This window comes from Manis javanica, chromosome 8 (genome assembly GCF_040802235.1).
Source record: "Manis javanica isolate MJ-LG chromosome 8, MJ_LKY, whole genome shotgun sequence".
NCBI lineage: Eukaryota > Metazoa > Chordata > Mammalia > Pholidota > Manidae > Manis > Manis javanica.
In genome coordinates, this window is record NC_133163.1 from 123,786,767 (window position 1) to 123,799,402 (window position 12,636).

General features: G+C 41.8%; 1 protein-coding gene across 9 annotated transcripts in view; it reads left to right on the forward strand.

Annotated features, from left to right (window-relative positions):
- PEAK1 (pseudopodium enriched atypical kinase 1) overlaps positions 1 to 12,636 on the forward strand; it is a 306,660-nt gene that overhangs the window by 277,103 nt on the left and 16,921 nt on the right. For all 9 annotated transcript variants that reach the window (XM_073212213.1, XM_073212215.1, XM_073212212.1 and 6 more), the window contains one exon: positions 350 to 1,095. In XM_073212213.1, the coding sequence (XP_073068314.1) occupies positions 350 to 1,095 (746 nt within the window). The remainder of the gene's footprint in view (positions 1 to 349; positions 1,096 to 12,636) is intronic.

The window sequence follows — 12,636 nt, forward strand, 5'->3', positions numbered from 1 at the left end:
CACAGGGCATGTGAGTGTCTGTAACCCCGTAGTATTCTAGGGAAATACAGCAGGAGTAGCGAATCTGGATTCCTTTTAAAAACAGACCCCGTCATCCTGTTCCTCTGGCACAGACATGCTCAGGCCTTGTTCGCATGTGTTGCTCCCACCAAGTCTTAGACTCTTTCCTTTAATGCTAACCAATCCTTTGGTTGTTTTCTACTACCATTTTGAATTCAAGGCATTGACTTCTTACATTATCATGTTCACCTCACTTATTTCTTCTTAAATTTCAATTATGTAACAAGAATGAATACTTTGCTTAGTTTTACTTCTCTTTTTCTCTCTCTTTCTCTTTTAAAAAATACAGGGCAATCTAGAGCAGCCATGATACCTCCCAAGCATCCACGGCAGCCTAAAGGAGCTTTGGATGATGCCATTGCCTTTGGTGGGAAAACGGACCAAGAAGCACCTAATGCTTCCCAACCTACACCGCCCCCACTGCCAAAGAAAATGATCATCCGAGCCAATACAGAACCCATCTCCAGAGACCTCCAGAAATCCATGGAAACAAGTCTTTGTGTCATGGCTAATCCCACCTATGAAATCGACCCCAACTGGGATGCCAGCAGTGCTGGCTCTTCCATCAGTTATGAACTCAAGGGATTGGACATTGAGCCTTATGACTCCTTGGAGAGACCTTTGCACAAGGAGAGACCTGTCCCCTCAGCAGCAAACAGCGCCTCCAGCTTGACCACTCTCAGTATTAAGGATAGATTTTCCAACAGCACGGAGTCCCTGTCCAGCCGGCGTGGTCCCTCTTGCAGACAGGGCCGGGGCACCCAGAAGCCACAGAGACAAGCACTTTATCGAGGACTTGAGAATCGGGAAGAAGTGGTGGGTAAAATCCGAAGCCTTCATACCGACGCCTTGAAGAAACTGACTGTTAAATGTGAAGACCTTTTCATGGCTGGACAGAAAGACCAGCTCCGTTTTGGGGTGGACAGCTGGTCAGACTTCAGGCTAACCAGTGACAAGCCATGTTGTGAGGCAGGTGATGCAGTTTACTACACAGCCTCATATGCAAAAGATCCACTTAATAACTATGCCGTCAAGGTAAGAAAATACTATAAATCCGATTTTAATCTGATCACCGTTACTGGGATGCAACTATTCTTTCCTCCGTTCCTCCATTCAGCAAAAAGTTATTGAGCATCTACCTTACACCAGATAATTGTAATAAGCAGGGAGCTTACTTATTATCTAGGGAGAACAATAGACATGTAAAAAGATAGACCTTCAACGCAGTATGTTGAGGGCTAAGACAGAGGGAACAGAATTCTGTCGGAGCTTAGAAGAACCTTAACTCACAGAGAAGTCTTCTTAAATTAGGCAATCCTTGAGCTGTGATCGTTTACAAGGGCTACCTGCACAAATGAGGTGTGTGCCTTCCTTATTCTCCAGCAAATAAGAGACCCTTGTTGACCCCTGTTCTATCACCGCTCTGCTTCATAGAGAAAATTTTTATAGAAGAAGATAACCAATATTTGTTGATGTGCCAGGAACTTTATTGGTGTTACATAATTTAATATTCACTTCGAATTTGTGAGGTTAAGATCTTTTTATCCATTTCACAAGTGAGTCAATAAAGCTCAGAGTGTGAGCTAACTGGCTAATGGTCGCACAACTGGCAATTAGAGCTGGGATTCAAACACAGATCTCTCTGACTCCATAGCCTACACTTTATCCATCATGTCACATATGAATTTCTTAAATGTATGCCACCCATTCCAACCCACTTCTTCAAGTGTGCCAAACTCTTAACATCATGAATTCTTGTCCAGTTACATTCACTGTAACAGTAAGACGTAGGCTTCATCATATAAAGCATGGGCTTTGTTACATTTCCATTTGCATTTGCATGGTATTGTTTTATTTTTTCTTTGACCCATTGGTTGTTCAGTAGAGCATTGTTTAATTCCCACATATTGCTGAATTTCCCAGTTTTCTTTGTGTAATTAATTTCTAGTTTCATACCACTGTGGTCAGAAGAGATGCTCGATATGATTTAAATCCTCTTAAATTTCTAAGACTTGTTTTGTGGCCTAACATATCTGTCTTGGAGAATGTTCCATGTGCACTTGAGAAGAATGTTCATGCTGTTGTTTCTGGATGAAATGTTCTGTAAATACCTGTGAAGTCCATCTGATCCAATGTGTTCTTTAAAGGCGGTCTTCCCATATTGATTTTCTGTGTGGACATTGATACAAGTGGGGTATTAAAGTCCCCTACTATTATTGCATTGCTGTTTATTTCTCCCTTTAGGTCTGTTAATACTTGCTTTATACATTTAGGTGCTCCTATGTTGAGCGAATAATTATTTTCAAATATTATCTCTTGTTGGATTGACCTCTTCCTCATTATGTAATTCCCATCCTTCTTTCTTATTACCGTCTTGTTTTAAAGTCCGTTTTGTCCGATACATACTGATGCATAGCTATTCCGGCTTTCTTTTGGTTTCTGTTTGCATGGGATACCTTTTTCCATCCCTTCACTTTCAGCCTGAGTGTGTCCTTACACCTAAAGTGAGTCTCTTCTAGGCAACATATAGATTATTTTTTATCCATTCACCTACTCTATTTTTTTATTGGAGAATTCAGTCCACTTACATTTAAAGTAATTATTGATAGGTATGTGCTTACTGCCATTTTGTTCATTGTTTTCTGGCTGTTTTTGTAGTTCATCTTGCTCCTTTCTTCTCTTGATCGCTCCCCTTGCGGTTTCTTTAGAGCTATGCTTATATTCCTTTCTCTTCCTCTTTTGTCTATTTACTATAGGTTTTGCTTTGTGGTTACCATGAGACTTGAAATTTATAACAGTCTGTTTTAAGTTGATAATAACTTAAGTTTGATTTCACTATAAAGCTCAGCATGGTTACTCTCACCCCCCCAAATTTTGTTTTTGATGTCACATTTCATATCTTTTTATCTTGTCTATGCCTTAAGTAATTGTAATCAGTTATTTTTATTGCTTTTGTCTTTTAACTTGCATACTAGCTAGCTTTATAAATGACTTTATCTACTACCATTAGTACATATTTACCTTTCCAGTGAGATTTATTCTTTCATATGTGTTCTTGTTAATAATTGTCACCCCTCCTATTCAGCTTAAAGAAGTCCTTTTTACATTTCTTGCAAAGCTAGTTTAGTGGTGGTTAACTCTAGCTTTTGCTTGTCCGGAAAACTCTCTCTGCTTCAATTCTGAATGATAACCATGCCAGGTAGAGTATTCTTGTTTGGATTTTTTTTTTCTAGAAATATTTTGAATATATTATGCCACTCCCTTCTGGCCTGTAAAGTTTCTGCTGAAAAATCTGCTCATGATATTATGGGGGTGCCCTTATATGTAACAAGCTGTTTTTCCCTTGCTGCTTTTAATGTTTTCTCCTATTCTTTAACTTTTAACATTTTAATTATAATGTGTCTGGGTGTGAGTCTTTTTGGGTTCCTCTTGTTTGGAACTCTCTGGGCTTTCTAGATCTAGATGTCTGTTTCTTTCACCAGGTTACGGAATTTTTCAGCTATTATTTCTTCAAACAAGATAACTATTCCTTTCTCTCTCTCTTCTCCTTCTGAGGAGTCTTATGATACAAATGTTGGTCTGTTTCATGTTGTCCCGTAAGTCCCTTAAGCTATCTTCACTTTTTTTAATTCTCTTTTTCTTTTTGCTCCTTTGATTTGATAAGTTCCACTGTCATGTCTTCAAACTGACTGATCCTTTCTTCTGCTTCATCATGTCTGCTGGTAAACTCCTCTAGTATGCTTTTCAGTTCAGTTGTTAGATTCGTCAGCTCTGTAACTCCTATTTGGTACTTTCTTGTATTTTCTATATCTTTGTCGAAGTTCTTCCTGTGTTCATTTATTCTCCCCAGTTCACTGAGCATCTTTATGACCATTACTTTGAACTTTTTATCATGTAAATTACTTACCTTCATTTCATTAGGGTTTTCTTCCAAGGTTTTATCTTGTTCTTTCATATGGTACATACTCTTTTTTCTTTTAATTAAGGTATCATCGATATACAATCTTATGAAGGTTTCACATGAGCAGCATTGTGGTTTCAACATTCACCCATACTATCAAGTCCCTCCTGACCCCATTGCAATCACTGTCTATCAGCATTGTAAGATGCTGTAGAGTCATTACTTGTCTTCTCTGTGCTACACTGCCTTCCCCGTGACCCTCCTACATTATGTGTGCTAATTATAATGCCCCATAATCACCTTCTCCCTCCCTCCCCACCCCCCTTCCCTCTGGTAACCGTTAGTCCATTCTTGGGTTCTGTGAGTCTGCTGCTGTTTTGTTCCTTCCAGTTTGCTTTGTTGTTATACTCCACAAATGAGTGAAATCATTTGGTACTTGTCTTTCTCCGCCTGGCTTATTTCACTGAGCATAATACCCTCCAGCTCCATCCATGTTGCTGCAAATGGTAGGATTTGTTTTCTTTTTATGGCTGAGTAATATTCTATGGTGTGTATGTACCACATCTTCTTTATCCATTCATCTACTGATGGACACTTAGGTTGCTTCCATTTCTTGGCTATTGTAAATAGTGCAGCGATAAATGTAGGGGTGCATCTGTCTTTTTGAATCAGGGATCTTCTTTTCTTCAGATAAATTCCTAGGAATGGAATTCCTGGGTCAAATGGTATTTCTATTTTGAGTTTTTTGATGAACCTCCATACTGCTTTCCACAATGGTTGAACTAATTTACATTCCCACAAACAGTGTGGGAGGGTTCCCCTTTCTCTGCATCCTCACCAGCATTTGTTGTTTCTTGTCTTTTGGATATTGGATGTGGCACATACTTTCCTATTTCTTCATTTAGCTTGACTCTCTCTGTTGCTTTCTACACAGTGGATGAAACAACCACCTCTCCCGGTCTTGAAGATGGAACCTTATATAGGAGATGAAACTTTTTGCTCAATGTGCCTCAGCTCTTGGTTGTCTCTCAAACCTTTGTGCTTATCCAAGCAGCCTACTATATCTTTAATAGCTCCCAGTAGTTGAGGATGAGCCAAGACCTGTCAGTGTCTGAAAGGGCAGGATTTTGATGCATAGGTTCAGGCTGACTAGAAGCCAGACCCTCAGGCATCAGCTTTTTAAGATATGCAGATATATTCAGTTCTGTGGGGTGACAAGCATGAGCCCTGCTGACCCCTGGACGTGTCCTCTAGGCAGCATTCATGAAATTGGGGCTCCAAATAAATGTATAAGGTTTTTGCTGGGGTGATACCAATGAACTAGAGCAAGGCAAAGGGAAAGCACCAAGATGGCATCCATTGCTCTGTTCCTTGATAGCAGCTCCACTCTGCTGAACCTGATGTCTGCAAGCCAAAGTTCTAGAACAAGCAAAGGGACCCCCTTTACAGAAAGACTGGAGAGTGTGCTTCCGACTTCGGTCTGTGTAGTGCCCTGGAGTGATAGCCTGCCAAGAACCACAATTCTGATGGCCACAGTTCTCTGGGACCCTGTAACACAAGCTTACCCGGCCACAAGACCCGGGTGATCAAGGGACACCGCCTGGGAAGCAGCCACCAGGAGCAGAACACCAAACGTAAAAAGCAGGGTACCAGAGGCGTGTAAAGCTGCTCTCTGGCGCACAGCGGGGTGTGAGCAAGACATTGCACCTGCCCTGTGAGGTCTCTGGAAAGGATTCGAGCCAGCCCCAAGAAGCGTGTTTAGTTAGAAGCCTGCCCTTCAGGCCTAAGTCATGATGATTGGGTATTAGGCCTCTTTCGCAGAAAGATTGAATTCCTGGGTCTGTGCCCTTAGCTGTGCCCTTGGGCTGATAGTTGTTTAAGAACTACCTCATTCTCCATTGGTTGGAGTCCTGTGGGTGGGAGCTCTGGCCACCACCGCCAGGTAATATAGAAGTGTCCCCTGGCAGCAGCCATAGAAGCTCCCCTCCAGGAGAAGCTGGCTCTCCAGAACAGGGCAGAGGGAGAGCACGAGGTGGCATCTGCCAGTCTTTGTCCCTGGAAATTGCTCCAGCAGGCCCCCAGATGTGCGTGTAAGTTAGATGCCTGCCCCTCAGGCCAGGGCTTTAATGTAAGCAGGTGAGCCTCTCTCACTTTAAGTCTGGGCAAGACCAGCTGCCTCTGAGCTGGGTCTGGGGATGGCTGTGTCCCAGCCCAAGGGCCCATTAAGAGCCATTTCTCAGATCGCTATAGTCTTATGGGTCCTGGGACTCAAGCCCTATTGGTTGAGTTTCAAAGTTAGATATTTTAGGGGCTTGTCTCTCAAGCGTATGTCTTAAAAGTTGGGATGCCTGATATGGGATTCAAACCCTTCACTCCTCCAGGGAGAAGCTCCGGGTTTGGAGTTCATTCCCAGTTATGGGGCACTGTGCCAAGGGTAGGGTTTCTGGCAAGATTGTGTCTCAGCCTCTCCTACCTGCTTTGAGGTGGTTTTCTTCTTATTTGCCCAGTGGGTATTTGTCACTCAGCCAGCCTTAAGGGTATTTTTAAAGAGGAAATTATTCTATGAGAGGATGAGTGAAATAGGTTGTAAAATAAGTCAGGGGTGAAATAGTATATCATAGGGAATAGAGTCAGTAGCATTGTAATAACCGCTTGATGACAGAGGGTAACTACACTTACTGTGGTGAGCATTTCATAATGTGTGTAACTGTCGCATCTATGTTGCTCACCTGTGTTGCTCAGGGAGTGGGGCATTCCCCACACTGGGCAAGTTCACTGGGAATTTGCTGAGACCAGCTGAAGATAACAGGAAGTTGGTGCTTAAAAGGGGCTCATGCCAAGTTTATTCTCGTCTCGGTCGCCCAGCTGTGTACAAGTGGCAAAGCAGTCTCTGTCTCAGTCTCTCCTGGCCCCCATGCTGCTCCCCCCTGCTTCCTCTCTCTGCACCCTAACTCGCTGCTGCTCAGCTTCCCCCGCTGTCTCAGCTTCCCCTTCATCACCCGTGGCAAGAGAAAGAACTCTGTGGGTGGGTCTCTATGGTGACCAGCGGATGCCCAACAAAATATGTCTAGGCACTTGTGTATTTCCTCTCCACCCCTCCCTTGGGCTGGTACTTACATGACTAAAGATTCCCTCCCAGTGGCTCTGTCAGCATGTAAATATCCTGTAGCTCATAGGTGTGCAACAGGTTCTTCTGTGTATACACTGGACAATACTAAAGCAGGTGAGAATCCTGGTCATAAAATTTCCATTTTCTCTACAACCTGAAACTAATATAATATAATGTATATCAACCAATTTTTTTAAAAAAGAGGAAATTGTCCCATATGACCATATGTAGCTGTTGATGCAGTGTGCCCATAGGAGGAGGTGAGGGCAGGAGGTGAGCTCAGGATCTTCCTACATCACCATCTTGAACCACAATCTAATAAAGCATGGACTTTCAACTCCCAAATCTGGGTTCAAATCCTGACTCTGCCACTTAGTAGCTTTCTCACAAGTTGCTACTCTCAATCTTCATTTCCTCAGCTTTAAAAGGGGATAATAATGGTACCAATGTTATGGAGCTGTTTTGCTAAAAGAGAACAAAATATCCCTACGTATTCACTTCTTTCACTATACCTTCCTTTAACCCTAGATTACTTCAAGAAAGTAACAATCTTTGAGCCTCAGTTTCATCCTCTTTCAGATGTTTACAATTATAATCCATCTATATTGTGGAATTGAGGTTAGAATCAAGTGAGATAATGCATGTGAAAGAGTTTTTTAAAACACAGAGCTCTACATAAACTTAAGGTAATGTTTTCATTCCCATAGTCTCTTTATACAGATTCTATTTGCTTGTTCAAAATCAATTAACATGTCTAAATGACTCTTATGTGTTAATTTGGCTTAGAAAGACCAGATGAGGTCTCAGTAAATTAATGGATAAGGTAAATGATTAGCCTATCCTGTCTATCAATAGAATATATGTTTGGACCAGACCTTCAGCTTGCTGGTCTCTGCAGTTGCAGCACCTACACCACTTAACTGTCCGGTGGCACTGGCAGGGTGACCCTGTGCCCTAGCCCACACTTTTTAGATTAAACTGGGGGATAAACTGTAGAGAGAGTATCTGGACTCTAGGTAATACATTACTGTTGAATCTAAAAAAGGCATTTTGAGATTCTGTGTGGCTCTAAAGAGCTGTTACGTCAGTCAGGGTTATAAGGCCTCATCTGTCTTAGGCCTCTATTTCTACAAGGTCGCCAATGCAGGATCAGGATGAGTACCTATTGCAGAATGAGGCATTGAGCTGTCTGTTCTGTCAAAACAATTGAAAAGTAGGGCTTGACTAACTTTATGTATTATTGCCCTGCAATCTTGTTTCTTTCCCAGATTACTGAGGTGCTATTGATTTCTCTGCTTGTAATGACGCAAAAGCAATCTCCAAAGAGCAGGTGGCAAGTGGTTATATACTGGGAGTAGTTGGCAGGCTTGGGAAGAATGTTTTACGCTAAATGGTGAATATAAATGTCTCTCTGAAGACCCTCTGGACATTTCTAGAAGTACCCAATTGACTGTACAGCCTTAGAGGAATAAACTACCAGGACACTGCAAATCTTACCTTTGCAGAGAGAAGCAAAAGAGATCAGCAGTTGGCTCACACGACTTTTCACTATTTGTCTTCTTGAACTATCCCTTCCCATACCAACGGATCTAGAGTAGGCCAGCAGGCATGACTGTCTCTTGAAGAGACTGAAAGGTCTTAAGATGTCGCAAAAGGAAGTGAGTGCTAGGCTTCAGCAGTTTGAAAACCAAAGGATACTACCCCCCTTAAATAAAATCCACTGCAGTGAGACAGTGCTAAGGTCTTTACTTTGGGTGTTGTTTTACTTTGCACAGGCTGCCCTAACAAAGGACTGTAGATCATTAGGCTCAAACAACAGATACTTATTTTCTCACTATTCTGAAGATGGGAAGGTTCAAGACCAAAGTTCTGGTTGACTCACTTTCTAGTGAGGGCCCTCTTTCTGCCTTGTGGTCAGCTGCCTTCTCCCTGTATCCCCTCGTGGTTGAGGTGGGTGTGAGGCTCTGCATGTCTCTTCTTACAAGGACACTACTCGTATCAGGGCCCCAGCCATATGACTCTTTTTTAACTTTAATTACCTCTTTATATGCCCTGTCTCCAAACACAGTCATATTGGGGGTTAAAACTGGGTATTCTGAGAATCAATTTATAATGTGGGTGGTGGGGTGGGGAGGCTTCTCACACAACACAAACAATTCTTGGACATCAGCAGGGTGTCCTACAATTCAACTGAGGTCAACTCAGTTCTGACACTATCTACCCAGAGAAAGCATCCAATCCCATGGGTTAAGTGTTCAGTTTGTGATACTGTCTCCCCCACCGCCACTTCAGACGCCAGTCACAAAGCCCTGTGCTTTTGACCACCAGGCTACAGACTGGAGGTTCTGAAAACCCCCTGCTTGGACTTGTGACCAACTGGCTGTAATCAGAGGTTCCCAGGACTCCCCCTCAGGTTCAGTTGATTTGCTGGAACAGTTCAGAGAATTCGGAGAAACATTTTACTTACTAAATCACTGGTTTATTGTAAAAGAATGTAGCTTAAGAACAACCAGGTAGAAAGAGATGCATAGGGCAAGGTATGGGGAAAGGGCACAGTACTTCCATGCCCTCTCCAAGCACACCAGTCTCCCCAAATCTCCAGATGTTCACCAACCTGGAAGCTCTCCAGACCCTGTCCTTTTGGTCTTTTATGGAGGCTTCATTACATAACCACGATTGATTAAATCATTGGCTACTGGCTACTGATTTAACCTTCAGGCCCCTTCCCCTCTCTAGAGGGGAAGTTCCATCCCTCCAATCACATCATTGGTTCCCCTGGCAGCCATCCCCCATCCTTAAGTGGGGTTCAAAAGTCACCTCATTAAATAACATAACAGGAGTTATCTGTGTCACTCTCAATGTTTAGGAATTCCAAGGGTTTGGGGAACTGTGAGTTAGAAGCTATGTACGAAGATCGAATACATTTGAGAAATATATTTTGGTCATTTACGTGACCAAATATTTTTTTTTATAAGTCACAATATGACATATAAATAGAGTCAACATATAAATTTTGGGAGTTCACAATTCAGTCTGTAGCATTTTGGCCTTGCGCCCTCCCCAAAATTCATGTTCTTCTCACATGCAAAATACATTCAGTATATCCCAACATCTCCAAAAGTCTTAACTCATTCCAGCATCAACTCTAAAGTCTCGAGTCTCATCTAAATATCATCTAAATCAGATGGTTCCTTTTTGCTGAACAATTCCTTCTTAAATTCTTCTCTCTCCTTTTGCGTTTTTTATAGCGATTAGGAGGAAGCAAGCCACTCCTTCAACACTTGGTTAGAAATCCCTCAGTTAAATACCCAATTTTATCACTCGCAAGAGCTGTCTTCCAAATAAAACTAGAACACAGTTTTGTAATACCACCTTTTTTCCAGTTTCTTCTAACATATTCCTCATTTCTGTCTGAGACTTCACCACAATCACCTCTAATGTTCACATTTCTAGCAACAGTCTGTTCTTGATTATCTAGGCTTTTCCTACCATGTATCCAAAAACTCTTCCAGATTCTACCCAATTCCAAAGTTATTTTGACATCTGCGGGTATTTGTTAGAGCAGTGCCCTGTTTCTTAGCATCGAAATCTTAGTCTTAGCCTGCTTGGGCTGCCGTAACAAAATCCCGTAGGCTGTCCGGCTTAGACCACAGAAATTCATTTTCCCCCAGCTCTGGAGGCTGGGAGCGAAGTGTCCCCCTGGCTGGGAGCAGCCACCTTCTTGCTGCGTCTTCACGTCTTGAGTTGGGGTGGGTATGGAGAGTAGGTGTCAGGACTCCACCATGGGACGTGTTCAGCCCACAGCTTTATTCTGTGTTTCATTCAATGGGAATGGCTTCATTGTTTTTATTGGTCTAAAACTAAAAGATATCACAACAAAGAATAAAGAAAAGTAGGCTTGTAGTCAGCTGAAATGGGTCCAAATTCTGAATCTATCACTTTGTATTCTCAAGCAAGTCATGTATCGTATCTTGGTTTTCATGTGAATGGATACAAACTGCCCTGCCTACCTCATAACATCATTATAATGCATATGTGCTTATATAATAAAAGTGCTTTGTAAACTATGAAGTACATATAAAATATAAGAAGACAATGCCTTATTATTAATAACAATGGAAAATTACTGCTCAACATTTTTTAGATCATTCACTGTTATTATTCTTGAATGTCAGGCACTGGCCTGAGCATATTTAGACAGAGTCTACAGTTAGATATTTTCTTTCTCATTACTTCAAAGACTTAAATATCTTTACTTAAAATTATGGAAGAAAGCTACTAAATGCCACCATCCTCAAGAATTTTAGCAGTGCAAAAATTGGAAAAAACTAAATGCCTAATATTAACAAGACAATTTAATAAATTACATCAGCCCAGTGGAATGTTTGCAGCCATTAAAAACAGTAATTGTGAAGATTGTAGAACATCATGAAAAACATTTTATGTAAAATGTCACATGAAAATAGCAAAATACCAAATAGTATGATCATAACTGTTAAGCTGGACCTACAGAATAGTAATATGCAAGTAACTCCTATGTTGGAGTGGTGGTAATTGTAGGCAATTTTTCTTTTGTTTTACAAGATGTCATAATGTCCTTTCAATGGAAAAAGTAAGTAACTTAGTCATTCACCTCTGTCGTCTCATCCTCAGCACAAATTATAAATAGCTGCTCATGCAGCCCGGCTTTGCCCAGACACTTTCCCCAGCCTGAACTGCCCTTCTGGGAAGAACACTGTCCTCTGCAGGTGACCTTGCTCAGAACCATCTGAGGCATTCTCACGAAAAATGTAGTTTCCTCAGTCCCATCCCATCCCTACAGAATCAGAATCTCTGGGAAGCTGCTTTGTCAGCAAGCACCCCCATGTGGTTCCTACACACGAAATTTGAGGACCATTGACACAGTGCTTAAGATTTTGGGCTTTTAAGTCAGACAGATCTGGGTTTACATTTGTGCTTTAGCAACTTATTAACTGTGCTATCTTGACCCAAGTTGCCTTTTCTAAACTCAGAAAATGTCTTTATCCATAAAATGAAGAAAATACCTCATTCTTCTTAAAGCCATTGTGAAAAGCCACAGGAGGCAGTGTGTGCATAGCGGTGTTTGCAGTGCTCAGGGTACATTTGGCCAAAGCAAGCATACAGCGAGCGGTGCCCGCGCACTCCTCCACTCACTTCTCACGTACCGAGAAAGCTCCTATGCTCCTTAAATAGTCCAGCTCGGTGAATTTTCTTCTCTGATCTTCTGAAAACGTGTCGACGGCTCCTCTCTGTGTACCCACTCCATGCCTACTGGATTTCTCTATCACTGCTCTATCATACTTTGTTGTACAATCATACAGTACTGCTGCTATACAATTAAAGCAACATGCCTCCCCTCCCCACTACTACACGTGGGCTTCCCCATGGCAGGGACAATGCCCTATTAATCCTTATATCCTTATTATATTACTAATCTGATATCGTTAGCATTAGATAGCTTTATATCCTATTTACTCTTAGTATTGTGTACATAGGGAGCATTCAATAAATATTTCTTGATCTTTCTGCAAAGACTTTCTATATA